Consider the following 17,989-nt stretch of genomic DNA (forward strand, 5'->3'; position numbering starts at 1 on the left):
CCATATCTGTCATGTGTGTGATGGAGTTTCCCATCCACCAAATCGTAATCAGCTCCTTGATTTGTTTTCTTCTGCCTGGAATGCTGACCGCAGTGGACCCTCCTCGTTTCGCAATCCGCCACAACCCCTCGTTCCCATCTGAGATCTTGCGAATGGGTGTAAAGCCGGATCTTCTTTAAGTGACATTTCTTGGTGCCCTTGTTTGTGCTGCAGACATTTTGACATTGACTCTGAACACTAATTTTAGCTTGGGCAGTTTCCTGAGACTTTAGTGATGTAGGAGAATTTGTGGCTTCATTTATCCAATTTTGACATTTTATTATTGATCCGCTTTCGCCATTAAAATTTACTTTGGAAGAATGAGGTAAACGCTATTACCAAGTTTAATCATTAATAAGCTGATCAGATGAGCTATGTTGGGCCTCTCTTCTCCCTCCAGGAAGCCTTGTAGTCTAGTGCTGAGCTTCGTGTGGTGGCGGCCTCAATCCATTTGTCCTTCAGAGTAGATCAGGTCTACCCGCACCCATATATGGAGCCCACACAGGCGTCCTTTATTTATCATTAGCCCTCGGGGTGCGTGCTGCGTGATTGTGATGTCATGTGACCAAGTGGACCAAGTGGATCAATACACCCCATGTAATCATTGTTGTTGAAAGGAAAATGAGGAAATAGATAAGACAACAAAAGAGCAGGAAAGTGAAACAGCAGCAGGTGCAGCTGTGGCAGTGACACATCACTCTCATGCCAACTAAGAACCTGTAATGCTGTGCTCCCTCAGACCCAAAGAGGCACCCTACTTTCAGGAGGGGCCTTGATCGAAATAATACTGACCACTTTTTCTGAGATCTTTATTCTTGGGCCACACTGATTGACATGAGGGTTGAGAAAAGATATGAGAGTGACCACTTCCCCTTCCACTTAACTCCTGGGGGCAGCCGTGCACGGGTAAACCTGGCCAAAGATTCGGTCTCAGGGGCCATAGTTGTTTCTAACAACAGGAGACATGTCTAATGGGATGGTATTGTTTCAAACTCTGATGCCCTCAGTCAGATATACACCCGCTTAGAGCCTTTTCTAACTCTGGCTGGGCATACCCGTTGCAGCATCTCTATGTGATTGTCACCATATTTGTGCCTGTGATCTTAAGGCGTTGCAATGAAGTGATGCTTGCATTTATTTCAGCCACTGGTAATTACCCAGGGCGGTATCACAGCCCACTGTTATTTTGCAGCACAAAAAGTAAAGTGACAGATCATTGGTCCACTCTCGGAAAAGAACTGCTTTAGAGTTTTGAACTTTTGAAAGATGTGATTCTATGAAAGTGATAATGTTGTCCTGAAATGACTGGTTCCCGGATACATAGGGCCATGTCAATGTGCAGCCAAAATGGTAATTCCTTTTGCTTCAAAGGGAAGGCCGTCCAGGGTGATGAGGTGGGGACAGATCTGATCAAACTTTCAGACACCAGTGGACAGTCCGGCCGCCGCTTGGAATGCAAGTTGGAGGAGGCGAGGAGACGTTCCCGCAGTCCAGCCTGTGCATGAATCACATGTTTGAAATGATTTTCTGGGACGAAGGATTTGATACCATTCAGGAGTCCAAACTCAGTTGGTCCCGTTTGTAGATTTAATATTTTTTATCAAGGAAGACGTCTAGAGCCTGATGTACGACTCACCAATTTGTGAGTCGCAATTTGCATCGCATTAGCGACTCGCAATTTGCGACTCACAATTTGAAATGCACAAGTGTCTAAGACACTGTTTGCGATTCCCAATGGGGTCGCAAATTGCATGCCTCATGCATGTATTAATGAGTTTGTCGCAATTTTCGACCCCATTGGGAATGTCTGGCACTGAAGGGAAGGCCACCATGTCTTTTAAATAATGCCTTTTTTTAAACTGCAATACAACTGTTATTTTTAAAATGCAGCACATTTTCCTTAAAGGAAAATGGGATGCATTTGAACAAGAAAAATGAAACTTTTCAGTTTCATATTTTAAGGGCAGGCAATGGTCCCTGGGACCACTGCCTGCCCTTAAAAAATATTTTGAGAGCCACTCACAAATGGGAAGGGGTTCCCTGGGGGCCCCTCGCCATTTGTGAGTGGTTTACCACCATTTTACGATGGGTGGAAAACTGCAACTGTTTTGCATAGTCATACATAGCTTCAGGAGTCGCTATAAGTAAGGGACGCCCTTGGAACACCCCTTCCTAATAGCAAGTCGCTAATCCTATTTTTTGAGTGTTAAATTGATTTGCGACTCACAAAATAGGATTAGTACATGGGCCACACATTTTTTGCGGTAGCAAATGGGTCTAAAACCTATTTGCGCCCGCAAAACACGTTAGTACATCTGGCCCCTAGTGCTTTAGCTTCTTTCAAAAAGTGTGTCTGTAACTTTAGCACAGAGTTTTAGGCCGGGTTTGAACTTAGATTGTGCATTTAAATGAAGAAATTAAAAGGGACTCTGGTAGGTGGGTTGGCTTTTAAGTCTTGTACCCAGGGTTAGGTGCCAAATAGGTCTTTAGCAAAATTCTTACATTCTTTGAGGGAACAGATTTTCAAATATAACTGGGATGTACCATTTGACCCAATTGACTGTAACCCCTAAAATCATTCCAAATGTTTCAATTTCCTCCAGGATGCGGTTGACCAGCTCGACTGGTCTGGCCACATTAACCAACACATCGCTGCTACATATCTGTCTCTTATCCATTGCTTACCTCTGTAAACAAGCTAGTTGCTCTATAGCAATGGCAACAAAATGAAGTGATAATGGATACCCCTATTCCACTGTGTTCCCAAAACATTGTATATCACTCTAAACATCTGAATTATGTCTGCCCTGCAGCATCATTTTCCACTTTCCACTCTCCATTACAGCACCGAAGCTCATACCGTCAGCCTCCTAAGATGGAGTCCTTCACTCCGCGCCAAAGGCTTTCTCTGCACTTAGCAGTGTCACTGATCGCTACTGCCCTCTCCACCCTTTCTGTGTACTGCTTCACTTCAAGTCATCAATTGTGAAAAAGAGCTGTGACTTTCATGCCTATTGGTGGAATCCAATGCCAAGGTTTTTGTGTAGGTCAATTATTGAGTCATACAGTTGTTGAGGATCACTTAATGTATGCTTTTGATGACAAAACTTAAGTTTTCATCAAGAAATATTTTTGGGGACTTGCTATTTCACCAATTAGCATTTAGTCAGGCTTCTTTGGTCACATTCCACAGTTTCTACTTGATTCTTCGCCAGTTAGCTTGTGATTTCCTGGAACACCTACTTCTCAGAGTTGAAGAAACTATTTCTCATAGCACATGTTTCCATCCGCTTCACCACTAGTGTATACTCCTCAGCATAACAAGATTGAAAGAGTCCATATACATACTCTGCACTCATACACTGCACTAGTAGGAGCACCACAGGCCACCGAAACAACTGGCAATTACAGTCACGGCTGCGGAAAGTAAACTCTCACATCCCACCCTTTACTTTGGCGCCATTTGAGGTTTTTGGCTATATTGTCTTTATACTAGAACAGTAGCTCTTAATTCTAGAATCTGTCTATTTTTATGTCTTATTGCTTTTCTAAAGGGTGTTGCAATATTTTCAGAAACCTTTCGGGTGGCCAAGAATTCCATTCTTCAGGCTTAATAAATTGAGTACCATTAAACTGTGCAATAGTAAAACCTGTTATTGACATCACTCAGAAATGACTAAATGTATAAAAGTTATCATCATCAGCCATATGGGCTCTGCCACTGATTGTCCACTGTCTACCTTGTGTCTTGCAGCTGGTATATAAGAAGATGTACGGGACCATGTGGAAGTCCACATTCGGACAGTACAAGAACATGAACATCGCGTCGCCAGAGATTGCGGAGTGGGTGCTGCGGCACGAAGGGAAATACCCCATGAGGAATGACATGGCCCTCTGGAAAGAACACAGGGACTTGAGAGAGTTTGCCTATGGGCCCTTGACTGAGTAAGAGTGGGGATATGTGTGCCTGATAATGCTAGTCATCTCTCTACTGCTTTTAAAAGTATCTGAAAGGGAATGCCGGATCTTACCCCCACAGGGGCATAGCCTGAGGCTTAGATAAGAGCTTTCTGCCCCATCCATTCTGGTCATGCCTGCCTCTTCCTAACCATTCACCTTTCATGGTCTTCCAATAATCAACAAGGTTATCCCTAGGAGGAGTACTCTAATATTAAAATAATAACACATCAGGTGAAACTAAACTATAAATACCACAATAGAATGGAGAAGGAGGGAAGCACACAGAGCGTATGTAATCAACACAACAAATGTAATCCAAACGTATGTTTACACAAATATATCATTTAAAAAGACGCCGCGCTGAGTTGCAGCCGGTGTTGACCTGCTAGCTACCCTTGAGGCGGAAGCCGGGGTTGTTGCTCCTCGACTATTTTAAAACTTGTATTCTCACTCGCACTGTTTTCTGTTGATTTTAATAACGTGAAACTGTGTTAATTTGGTTGCACTTTTCCCGAGCGCTGTTGTGGGAAGATCAATATCCCTGTAAACGTCACCACCCACGTGACTCGGGGCCACGCCCCTCCCAAGTAGCCACGCCCCTCCCGGAGACTTTAAAACACCGCGCTGAGTTGCAGCCGGTGTTGACCTGCTAGCTACCCTTGAGGCGGAAGCCGGGGTTGTTGCTCCTCGACTATTTTAAAACTTGTATTCTCACTCGCACTGTTTTCTGTTGATTTTAATAACGTGAAACTGTGTTAATTTGGTTGCACTTTTCTCGAGCGCTGTTGTGGGAAGATCAATATCCCTGTAAACGTCACCACCCACGTGACTCGGGGCCACGCCCCTCCCAAGTAGCCATGCCCCTTCCGGAGACTTTTAAACGCCGCGGTGAGTTGCAGCCGGTGTTGACCTGCTAGCTACCCTTGAGCCGGAAGCCGGGGGTGTTGCTCCTCGACTTTTTTAAAACTTGTACTCTCACTCGCACTGTTTTCTGTTGATTTTAATAACGTGAAACTGTGTTAATTTGGTTGCACTTTTCTCGAGCGCTGTTGTGGGAAGATCAATATCCCTGTAAACGTCACCACCCACGTGACTCGGGGCCACGCCCCTCCCAAGTAGCCACGCCCCCTCCTCCTCCTTATTACCATGCTCAGTTCTCGGAAGCGCAGCGGACGAGCGCAGCGGGCACACCATCGGCACGCCGAAGACACGCCAAAGACTAGCCCGTCTGTGCCCGTCCGTGCCAGGACGGGGCACGAGGCAGAGGCTCCCGCTCCCCCTGTACTTTCCAGGCTGGTAAGATCGTCATCGGAATTGAAAGCGCTACGCCCTACCCTCAATCCCAGGTGCTCAATACTTAACCTCCATAAAATTGGAATACGCTCCTGCGCTAACTGCAAACTGTCCACCTCAATATGTCAACCCCATCCGGACACCTCCAGAAGACACAGAAAACGCAAAGTTCGAGGCATGTGGGCTGCTGAATTCATATCTGTGCATAGTCCGCCACCTAGTGTTGGGTCCGGATGATTGCACATTGTTGTCCTGGAAGAGTCTTCGAAGTATCACGAGATAGGTGGCTCCTCCCCTGGACTACAGTGCGCATGGGCATCGCCTCCATCCCCAGATTGTTTTTTTCCGCCATAGGGTTCGGATGTGTTTTCGGTTCCCTCCTTCGGAACCGATAGTTGTTCGATTTTACTTGAGACCAAAAGGTCTTTAGGCTGGGCGTCGGTATAGTTGCGTTCGGGTTCTCTTACTGACTCTCAGCTCCAATCTCCTACTGCCCTTCCACGTGCTTCGACGCGGACGGGCCTACACTACCGCATTTGCGATGGAGCGGACTCCATTCAAGAAGTGTCCGCTATGTCACTCGAAATATTCGCACCTCGACGTGCACCCGGTGTGCAACACATGCTTGTCACCGGATCACCGTGAAGACACCTGCATGGCGTGTTCAAAGTTTAGGAGTAAGAAAACTTTGAAGATTCGCCGAGCTAATCGACTCCAGGCACAGTTGTCGGCTTCGGCACCCCCACCTGATGACATCTTTCAGGAATCGATCGAGGAGGATGCCGGCGTACAAGAGTCGGACTCTGGCCCCGCGTCCGAGGAAGAGGCCTACGACGCGGACGAGGAGGCCTGCGACGAAGCCTCCGGTGAGGTAGGGGACGACGAACTGATTTGTGCCGCGATGGGAGATAGCTCAGAGGAAGAGCATCCCCAAACGGACTCCGGGGTTTCCCCCCGTCATACGGCCCAGGTTGAGGGATCGCCTTCGGGCCTTACCCGAGATCTTACTATAAGTCCTACGTCCCCGCCTACGGGCCCGGTCACGGACATTTCTGGCAAGAAACCGAAAGTGAAGCCAACCGGTCCCGCACCCTCGGATGCGAAACCGAAACCGAAACTGGCGTTGGTAAAGAAGGTTCTGGAGGCGTCAACTTCCACGAAACCCAAAATGGCCGACTCGAAGAGCCACGCCAAGATGGCCGACCACAAAAGCCGCGCCAAAATGGCCGACCCGAAGTCCTCTGGGTCGGCACCGAAGGTGAAGACTTCCGACGCGGCTGCGTCGGCACCGAGAGGGGTCGCGGACCCGAAGACGGCTTCGAAGAAGCGTCACGCCGATGGTGCGACAGGCCAGGGGGCGTCGGCACCGAAGAAGAGGCCTGCCGGCGACCGGGCTCTCGGAGACGATGAGTCGCTCGAGACGGTTCAGCCCTCGGCATCCCTTACTAAAAAGGTGGGAGAATCCTTGAAGCGGATCCAACAGTACACTGTGGTTCCCAGCCAGGACACTGTCGTGCCTAGGCCCACGCCGAAGCCTGCCAAGGAACGAACGCCCATCCGTTTTACCCTTCCTCCCAAGTCGGCGCCGAAGGTCTTCGCGCCTAAGCAGAGCGGACATTCTCAGGAAGTATTGACGCCGAAAGCTGCCTTGGTGGTATCGAAGCTTCGGCTCCAACCGCTCGCGGTGGAGGAACGTCGAGAGGTAACAATCGACGCCAACACCGGAAAATTGTCGCTCCTCAAACGAAAGATTACGTCGGAGCCGCCATTGGAACCTTTTAGGATTCCACTTAAGAGCAAAAAGTACTCTGCGGACTCTTCGGCTCTGATGGAACCTCTGTCTCCACAAGCCATGGAACGCTCGCCGGCCCATTCCCCAGTGCCTGAGGTGGACGAGGAGGACGACGAGTACAACTATCCTGCGTACTCGGATCCGGACGAGGAGCAGGTGCCCTGGACGGCGGGAGGCGACACGGACGACCTGCAGTCAGGTCAGGACACTCAACTTTTCGCCACAAAGACGTCCCCGACGGAGGACTCGGCGGCGTTTAATGCATTAATAGAGAGAGCTGCAGCGAACCATGACGTCGAACTGCACTCAGACCCTGTGGATGCGGACTTCTTGGTCGACACCTTCTCGGTAGCCGAAAAGCAAGTCAAAACGCTACCTATGCTCAAAGGGGTGCTGAAGCATGCACAGGAGGTCTTCAAGGAGCCCACCCGGGCGCGGGTGGTCAATCCTCGCATCGACAGGAAGTATAAGGCGGCGCCCACGGATCCCACGTATATTAAGGGACATTTGCCATTGGACTCCCTGGTGGTGTCCAACGCTCGAAAGAGGGCGAATTCGCAGACTACTGGTGATGCTCCTCCCCCAGACAAAGAGTCAAAGATCTTTGAGGCATCAGGCAAACGCATTGCTGCACAGGCAGCAAACATCTGGAGGATTTCTAACACCCAAGCCCTGCTTGCACGTTATGATAGGGCCCATTATGACACATTAGAGGCCATCCTACAACACTTGCCTGACCAATACAAGGAGGCGGGGGAGATGCTCATTCAGGAGGGTAAACTCATTACTAATGCATCCATCAAATGTGCCCTAGATGTAGCAGACACTGCCTCCAGGGCTATCAATACAAGCGTGTTACTCAGACGCCATGCCTGGCTTCGAATTTCTGGGTTCAAGCCCGACATACAAACCACATTACTGGGTCAGACGGTGAATCCTGACCATCTGTTCGGCCCTGAGGTGGATGCCTCCCTAGAGAAAATGAAGAAAGATACCGAAACTGCCAAGTCTATGGGGGCTTTACAAAGTCAGCAGTTTCGGGGTGGTTCTTTTCGCCGCTCCAATTCAAGAGGCACCTCAAGAGGCCAGGCATCCCAGTCCACGCAATACTACAAGGGTAACACCCAGTCCTCGTATAACAACAACAAGGGCAGGGGTGGCTACAGAGGCAATAATATCAAGGGCAGAGGACGTGGAAACAATGCCTCCAGGTCCACCGCCTCCAACAAGCAGTGACGTCTTCTCACTTCCCCCCGATCACACAACACCTGTCGGGGGGAGACTACAGCAGTTCCTGCCGGCGTGGAGGTCCATCACCACGGACAGGTGGGTGAGGTCTCTTATCCAGTACGGGTACTGTCTAGAACTTACGTCCATTCCACCGGACATACCGCCAAGAGGCCGTGCTATGTCCGACGAGCACTTGACCTTGTTGCAGCAAGAGGTACTAATCATGCTGCAAAAAGGGGCGATAGAGCTCGTTCCATTGCAAGAACGGGGAACAGGGGTTTACTCCCTGTATTTTCTAATTCCCAAAAAGGACGGATCACTCAGGCCGATCCTGGACCTCAGGCCCCTGAACTGGTACATCAACTCAGAGCACTTCCATATGCTCACATTGCAGCAGGTGCTTCCCCTGCTTCAACGGGGGGACTTCCTAGCAACGCTGGATCTGAAGGATGCCTATTTCCATATTCCCCTGCATCCTTCACACAGGAAGTATCTCAGATTCAAGATCTTAGACCAGCATTACCAGTTCAGAGTCCTGCCGTTCGGGGTCACCACGGCACCAAGAGTTTTCACCAAATGCCTAGCGACTGTAGCAGCGCATCTCCGTCGCCAGCACGTCCATGTCTTTCCATACCTAGACGACTGGCTTATTCAGGCAAAAACGGAACAGCAGTGCGTAGACCACGTGTCACGCACCATTCACCTCCTGCACGATCTGGGATTCTCTCTGAACTACCCAAAGTCCCATCTCCAGCCCGCCCACGTGCGACAGTATCTGGGCGCGACGATCAACACTCTGGCGGCCACTGCGCAGCCGAGTTCAGTGAGAATCGCCGGTATCCAGGCGCTGATCCAACGATTCAGACCCCAGACCTCGCTTCCAGCGAGGGTGTTCATGCAGTTGATAGGCATGATGGCCTCCTGCATCTCCATTGTCCCGCACGCGAGACTACATATGCGTCCGCTTCAGGAGTGCCTGGCACGTCAGTGGACTCAGGCTCATGGGCAACTGACAGACCTAGTGTTGGTGAGCGGTCGGGCGTACAACTCTCTGCATTGGTGGAATCCACAAAACCTTTGCAAGGGCCGACCATTCCAAGAGCCTGTCCCACAGATCATCCTAACAACGGACGCCTCTCTCCAGGGATGGGGAGCGCATGTACTCCATTACACGGTGCAGGGACTATGGACACTTCAGCAAAGGAAGATGCACATCAATGTGTTGGAACTGATGGCAATCTTCATGGCCTTAAAGGCGTTCAAAGTACATCTGTGCAACAAGGTCGTGTTGATCCGGACGGACAACATGACGGCCATGTACTACATCCAGAAGCAAGGGGGAACACACTCTCCACAGCTGTCTCATCTGGCTCAGAGCATGTGGAAGTGGGCCATTCAGAGGAACATCTTCCTCATGGCAGAACATCTCCCAGGCAAGGACAACCAGATGGCGGATCTGCTCAGCAGACACAGCCATCAGATGCACGAGTGGGAGTTACATCCATCAGTACTCCAACCGTACTTCCAAAGGTGGGGTCATCCAGAGATAGACCTGTTCGCCACAAAGGAGAACGCAAAATGCCAAAGCTTCGCCGCCAGGTTCCCACACCCCCAATCACAGGGCAATGCGATGTGGATGAACTGGTCAGGCAGATTTGCGTACGCTTTTCCCCCAGCACCTCTGATTCCGCTGGTGGCACGCAAGCTCAGGCAGCACTCGATGACTCTCATCCTGGTTGCTCCAACGTGGGCTCGCCAACCGTGGTACACCACGTTTCTGGAACTCTCCGTGGTACCGCATCAAAGGCTTCATCTCACTCCCAGCCTTCTGACGCAGAGCCATGGCGACATTCAGCACCCAGATCCGCAACAGCTCAACCTGGCGATCTGGCTCCTGAAGTCCTAGAGTTTGGCTACCTCAATCTTCCTCCCGATTGCATGGACATCATTCGGGAGGCAAGGAAGCCCACTACTAGAGCTTGTTATGCGGCTAAATGGAAGAGGTTTGTCATCTACTGTGTGGACCACAGCATTGACCCGCTAGATGCTTCCATTCAGAACATCATATGTTACCTTTTTCATCTGTATCGATGTAATCTAGCGTACTCTTCCATCCGCATTCACCTGTCTGCTATGGCAGCATACCTCCAAAATAGGCAGCACCTGTCTCTCTTTAAGGTCCCTGCTATCAAGGCTTTTCTGGAAGGACTCAAAAGGGTCATTCCACCAAGGACTCCACCAGCTCCAGAATGGAACCTCAATGTGGTTCTTACAAGGCTGATGGGTCCTCCCTTTGAGCCACTGCACTCTTGTGAGCTCCAGTTTTTGACTTGGAAGGTTGCGTTCTTAGTAGCAATTACATCGCTACGGAGGGTAAGCGAGCTGCAGGCGCTCACCATCCAAGAACCTTTCTTCCAGGTACATGCTAACAGGGTGGTGCTTCGCACTAACCCTAAGTTCTTACCAAAAGTGGTCTCACATTTTCACATAAACCAAACCATTGAATTGCCGGTGTTTTTCCAAAACCCAGAGACGCTGGCGGAGCGGATGCTCCACACTCTTGATGTGAAGAGGGCCTTGATGTATTATGTGGACAGGACAAAAGATTTCCGCAAAACCAAACAACTTTTTGTTGCTTTTGCCACTCAACACAAGGGAAACGCAATCTCCAAAGCAGGAATAGCTAGATGGATAGTAAAGTGCATTCAGATCTGCTACGCTAAAGCAAAGCGCACTCTCACTATACCACCGAGGGCCCACTCCACTAGGAAGTTGGGGGCCTCTATGGCGTTCTTAGGTAACATTCCCTTAGAAGACATCTGTAGAGCAGCCACATGGTCTACCACTCATACTTTCACCAAGCACTACTGTGTAGACGTGCATTCAAAACAACAGGCAGCTGTTGGTCAGGCTGTTCTAAAAACGCTTTTTCAGACTGCTGCAGCTGGCACGGGCGGCCGCCGCTAATGGAGGGACTGCTATGTATTCTATGCACAGATATGAATTCAGCAGCCCACATGCCTCGAACTGCAAATGCTACTTACCAGTATGCATCTGTTCTTGGCATGTAGGGCTGCTGACATTCATATCGCCCGCCCTCCTCCCCGGCGCCTGTAGCAGCTGCAGTATGTATTCATATACAAACATATGCTCATAGCATGGTCATCACTCACTTCTTCACTCCATCTCTGCCTATGGCTAAAAACAATCTGGGGATGGAGGCGATGCCCATGCGCACTGTAGTCCAGGGGAGGAGCCACCTATCTCGTGATACTTCGAAGACTCTTCCAGGACAACAATGTGCAATCATCCGGACCCAACACTAGGTGGCGGACTATGCACAGATATGAATGTCAGCAGCCCTACATGCCAAGAACAGATGCATACTGGTAAGTAGCATTTGCATTACTGCGTAAAAACGAGCCTCTAAATTACGTGTTTTATAGTATTAATTGTCGTTCACTACCAAAACATAAATACGATATGTTTAACCTCTTAGCTGAAAACAGTCCCAGTGCCCTCTTCTTAACCGAGACTTGGCTGCACGACAGTGCCGGACCGGATGTTGCTGCCGCCCTCCCTGACAACTAAGCCATTGCTAGAATTGACAGGAACAAACAGTTAGGTGGCGGAATAGCAATTATCTTTAATAGAGAGTTAAAATGCACTCTTGAACCAGTAGCTATTCCAGACTGTGAAGCGGGCCTTTTCAAAATTTCTTTGAACCCGAACTTCACGATGTCAGGCCTTTTGATTTATCGTCCCCCAGGAAACCCCTCTCAATGGGTATCTAATTTAGCCAATCTTATCACCCCTCACTATATTACCTTAAGTAATTTTTCCCTACTGGGCGATTTTAACTTGCATCTAGAGGACCCCACCACCCCCTCCTGTTCTAACCTATTTGATGATTTGAAGGCTCTAAATCTGTCCCTGATCAACTCTAGCCCTACTCACAGAGCTGGACACTTGCTGGACCCTATAATTTCCAACATCAGTGAACTCAAATGCCTCGCCACCACGCCCATATGCTGGTCTGACCATCATCTAATAAAATTCAGCATTACTCTTCCACCCTCCCCCAATTTGCAATATGACTTCCCAGACATATCTAGGAAAAATTGGAAATTAGTGAACTTAGAATTGCTAAACTCGACAGTACAAGACAATCCTCCGAGTAATAGCTCAAACATGGACTGCCTAGCAGCCGCAGCACAAAATTGGCTTAGCGATGCCGCTAACAAATGCTTGCCCTCTTCTTGCATAAAAGGGAGTAGGCACCGCCACCCGGCTCCATGGTTCAATGATAGCCTAAAAACCGAAAAATCTAAATGTAAAGCGCTCGAACGCAAATGGCGCAAAAACTAGAGCCCCTGATGCTAAAAAAAGCTATCAGGAAGCCAGGAACTTTTACCACACGGCCTGCGCTAAAGCAAGAGCTGCATTCGTTTCAAAAACCATCATGGAAGCCACTAATATGCCAAAAAGCCTATTCAACAAAGTTAAAGAATTGGCTGGTGCTCACACTACAGCTGCAGCACCTCCATTAAACACTCAACAATGCCAGGCGTTAGCATGTTTTTTTTCTGAAAAAATTGACAAAATCATCCTAGATATCAATGCTAACAATTTAGAACCACCCTCTTCCTCTGACTCAGAATTAATTCCCCCTTGTGCCAACATACTGGAATCCTGACCTGCTCTTTCAGTAGACAAACTGAAAGTGATTCTTAAGACCATCAAATCCGGCTCCCCCAGGGACCCTATTCCTATCAAAATCATTAAACAACTTGGTGATAGCTCCTTGGAGATCATTACAAACCTTCTGAACTCCTCTCTTGACCTTGCCACTGTCCCAGCCCTATGGAAACATGCCATGGTCACGCCTCTTCTAAAAAAACCTACTGCAAACCGGAAATCCTTGCCAATTACAGACCCATATCCCTGCTCCCGGCCTTCTCCAAATGTCTGGAGAGGCACGTGCATTCTGTTCTAGCTACTTTCGCGGAAGAAAACTCTCTTCTGCACCCCTCACAATCGGGTTTCAGGGCTGGTTTCTCTACGGAAACCGCCCTTCTTGGAGTCACTGAACACATCCGAAAGCTCCTTGATCAAGGTCAGACGGTCGCGCTCGTGCTATTAGACCTGAGCGCGGCCTTCGACACCATTTCCCATGAAACTCTCGTCAAAGAATTGCACAAAAATGGTGTACGCGGAAAGGCACTGGATTGGATCTGGTCCTTCCTGGCAAATCGAACCTTCCAAATTACCTCTTCACGAGCCTCTTCGGATACCCTGTTGGCACCCCATGGAGTGCCTCAGGGGTCTATTCTTAGTCCTCTGTTTTTTAATTTATACCTCAGACCCCTGGCCGACTTTGTTGAACAATCTGGTCTCACTCTTATGAGCTATGCCGACGACTCTCAAATCATCTTGTCCCTATCAGAATCTTGTCCTAACTCCCCTTCTCTACTCAAAGAAGGACTCCTAAACATCCTGAACTGGATGACGAGAAACCAATTAAAACTCAACGGTGACAAGACGGAGATTCTGGTCCTGGGAAAACATCAAGATCTGTGGAATCCCTTACACTGGCCTGATCAGATGGGCGCTCTTCCTACCCCGGTGACCCATGTTCGAAATCTGGGATTCATTCTGGACAACTCCCTATCCATGAATCAACAGGCCAGTAAAGTAACGGGTCTATGCCTCACCATAGTCAAATGGCTGAGGAAAATCCTCTGGATGCTGCCTCCTTCCACGCAGAAGACCGTAGTCAATGCCCTCATAACATCAAGGCTTGACTACGGCAACATTCTGTATCTGGGCGCAAACAAATCAGTAGTCGGCCGACTACAATTGGTGCAAAATGCAGCAGTTCGTCTACTGTGCAATATTCCTAAAAACTCCGGAGTCTCGAATCACCGCCGGGAACTCCATTGGCTCAGGATTGAAAACAGAATCCGCTTTAAAGCCCTGAACTATATGTTCAGAATTAAAGCGGGTACAGCACCTAAATATCTTCTAGCCCTAGCCCACCCCTACACTCCCAAGCGTAACCTTCGGTCGCAGACGGCAGCCTTTTTCTGTGTGCCGAGATTCAAACGGGCGAGAGTAGGTGGCAGATCCTTCGCCCATCTGGGACCATCCCTCTGGAACACGCTCCCTCCCTTCATCCGAAAGGAGGAAAATTATACCAGGTTCAGAAAGCATGTTAAGACCTGGCTATTTGAACAATAAATCTCAATAGCCATTACCTTTTCTCCTGTCTTCTAACTAGCTGTGTCTAGGCGCCGGGAAACCCTTTTTGGGTAGCTGTTGCGCCCTACAAATTGAAAAAATAAAATAATAATATAAAATAAAGAGACACAAAAAGCATCAGAATTTTTTTCCATTTATTACCAAAAATGAATTTTAAAAACAAAAACCATTGTTATTTCTTATGACAACGTTTTGAGTGAGTCACAAAAGGATGAGGCACAATAGATTTTAATAGAGTTGTATCCCAGTGATGGCTTTTCTCTCCTTTACTCATTGAACTAGACCGTCATCACAACTGGGTAAACCACACACAAATCTACAAACCACCATCACACAAAAGTTCTACAGTAAGGGTCGAGGTTGCTACTGTCTAAAGAAGATATTGCGGAGTCACAACAGTACTTCACATTTTTTCATAGTATTGTGTCAAAAGACAAAGGCATCAATTTCAATCTACTTTTGACCAGTGAGAGACATAAAGAGTTTCAGTGATGTTGAACTTGGAAAAGTCAAAAGGTTTAAGGGCCTAATTTAGAAAGGGGTACACACTCCTTCAAAGCAATGTTCTGCCCGCTTCATTTAGAGTCAGGCTGAACTTCAATTTGTAGGTGGCAGAGACGACTCCGTCTCCTCCACCTACATAAGCAATGCCACTTTGACGTACGCCTCTATCATGATGACTTTCAATGCATTTACAGGAACCGCGGTGTTGGCGGTTCCACCAAATGCAAGACATGCCCACTGGGCTGGCGGACATCTCTAACTTTGGTAGGCAGAGCACTCTCGCCATGGTAGGAGCAAAGTACTCCCCCATGGCGGCGGTAGTTAATCCATCCGCCAAAGTATAAATTGGGCCCTAAGACTCAAGCTCATAAATGTTAACCAATTCAGAGAACTCACCGAAAAACTAAACACTCCTATAACCTGACCTTTCATAGTCTTCACCATTATCCTCACTATCCCTTCCCTCTCTATTCTGAGCATTTTTGTGTCTGACATGTTTGACCGCACAGCAGTGTAACTAGGGGGCAGATGTATCAACACCCTCATTTGCGATTCTCAAATAGCGATTTTTTAGAAATCGCTATTTGAGAATTGCAAAATGGGATGTATGTAGAAAATCGCAATTTTTTAGCGATTTCTTAATATTCCTTAATTGCGATTTGCAAATTGCGAATCGCAATTAAGGAATTCTTTCCCATTCATTTCTATGGGCCAGGAGGCCCATAAGAATGAATGGGAAGTTATTTTCAATTTGCGATTCGCAATTTTAGAATCGCAAATTGAGAATAATTTCAAGGGTGCAAGAGTGTCATAAGGACACCCTGATGCAGCCCTGAAATGAACATGTGTGTGCATATGGCGCACATAAATGCCCGCCATATGGCACCTTCACAAATGCCAAAAAATGCATTTGTGAAAGAAATCGCAAATTACCACCAACTTGAAGTTGGTGGTAATTTGCGATTTCTTAAGGCGATTCCTTAATTTTGCGATGCGATTTTCATCATACATCGCATTTTCCGTTTTTTTAGTCGCAACGCTGCTCTTTTGCGAATCGCAGCTTTTGCGACTAATAAAACGGATGATACATCTGCCCCTAGATGTGTTAATAAAATGCATATAGAGTAGGATTTGGGTGAGCTCCGTTCAACCGTTGGATTATTCAGTGCTTTCTATAGAGCGAACAAGACCCAAAACTTGGGTGTCAGAGCGCTTTACAGTTCAACGTCATTCAAATTCAGAAGATATGCAATTCTTTAACGCCTCCTACACTGTATAAGTATTCAAAAGCTACTTTGTGCATCTCTGTGGTAGCAATTCTATCCACCAATAGAAATGTCTGTTTTTTTAGGTTTGAAGCACATTTAAGAAAGTCTGCATTCGGGCGCTATATTGTCTGAGTAAACCGAATTAAAACCTAATCGATGCTTTTGAAACAGATGTTCGGGGCCTTAATAAGGTTGTACATACAGCATACCATACTGTAACTATGGCCTCTAAAACTGGACACAGAGCTCTCTGGGTGTGGCTCCTAGAACCACACATACTGCTCCTTACGTGGCCCTCAGAAATGAACTCAGAACTCCAGATGTGAACTTCAGAGCTACGCAAAACATGACCATTTCTTTCTACTTACAGCTGGCATTTATTCATGTGTTTTATAGTTTGAGATGATCAGTTTCTTTTTGTAATCGTCCGGCTGATTTTGCTGTTTTACAGCACAGGCTGCCCTTTCCTACCGGGTTTGACCCTATTGTTACCAGCGGATTTCAGTGGCCAAAATGGCATACAGTGAATTTGCAAGTAATAGCATAGACCAGCATATGCTTGCAGTAACCATGCGAATTATTACAAAATGCTAAATATATTTCGTTGTTTCCCTTTTTATGCTGCTTGACCTAACACTTACAATTTGCCTCCACTAGGTCTGAGTTATGTTGTTGTGTTTGTGCTAATGTTGATCACATAAGCATTCATTTGCCTCCCTGGTGGTGAATGTGGAGACAATGCTCTTCAGCCAGAAGCCAGACATCCTCGGTCAGTTGGTGTCACTCGCTTTGCTCTCTAGGTGGAAGTGACAAATTACTTTTACGCTCACCACTTTCAAAAGTCACCGGCCGCCACTGTTTTTAGCTAGGAATAACTTCCAAAACAATTTCAGGAGCATAATACTTTTTTTTTGTTTTTAGAGCTGACCTGAACTCCAGTTTAATTTTGTGAGGTTAGTTAGCACACAAGCGTTTATTCATAACTTTACAACCACTCTGGGATCTCAACACATCATTGTAACATAGGGCAGGCGGTCACTTACGTGGACAACACTGGTTTATGGGGAGAAGTGTGTCAAGGGCTGGGTTTACCCATTAGTCGTAGGCTGAGGGAGATCTGTTCAGGCTAAGGATTTCGTTAGGGCAACAGAGCCCAATTTGGCCAATGGCAGAACAAAAACAGAGTTGCCTTTTTCAGACCAATGTTGTGGACATCTACGCAATGGAAGTATACAGCATTGGACTTGAGAATTATTGGTCCAGGCATGAGGGGAATTGCCATCTAAGGGGCCGATTACGATGGCGGGTGGCAGATGCAAAAGATAGGTGCAGCGGTCCCGCTATACGAATTGGGATGTGCCCGCCACACTGGCGGGCGCATCCTGTATTTTTACATTGCAGCGGGCGGCAGCACCTTTCACAATGTAAAAATACATGTTGTGCAAATGTAGGTACAACGTGACAGGCACCGTGTGATTTCAGATTTAGGGACCAATTATGTCATGTGCTAATTAAGACCACTGGCTATTCAGGACCTCCACAGGAGAAAGGGGTGGCATCCTGGCTTGGTGGACTTTCTCACTCATCCTGCATTCCATACAGTCTCTCACTTTGGTCTCAACCATGGTATCCATTCCCGGCC

At 47.7% G+C, this 17,989-nt stretch overlaps 1 protein-coding gene across 1 annotated transcript in view; it reads left to right on the forward strand.

Annotated features, from left to right (window-relative positions):
• The window catches only part of LOC147663830 (sterol 26-hydroxylase, mitochondrial-like), a 258,274-nt gene that overhangs the window by 140,813 nt on the left and 99,472 nt on the right, over positions 1–17,989 (forward strand). Inside the window, exon 2 of the mRNA XM_086950175.1 lies at positions 3,794–3,984. Coding sequence (XP_086806301.1) covers positions 3,794–3,984 — 191 coding nt within the window. The remainder of the gene's footprint in view (positions 1–3,793; positions 3,985–17,989) is intronic.

The sequence above is a fragment of the Lissotriton vulgaris genome, unplaced genomic scaffold (assembly GCF_964263255.1).
Source record: "Lissotriton vulgaris unplaced genomic scaffold, aLisVul1.2 SCAFFOLD_1899, whole genome shotgun sequence".
Taxonomy (NCBI): Eukaryota; Metazoa; Chordata; class Amphibia; order Caudata; family Salamandridae; genus Lissotriton; species Lissotriton vulgaris.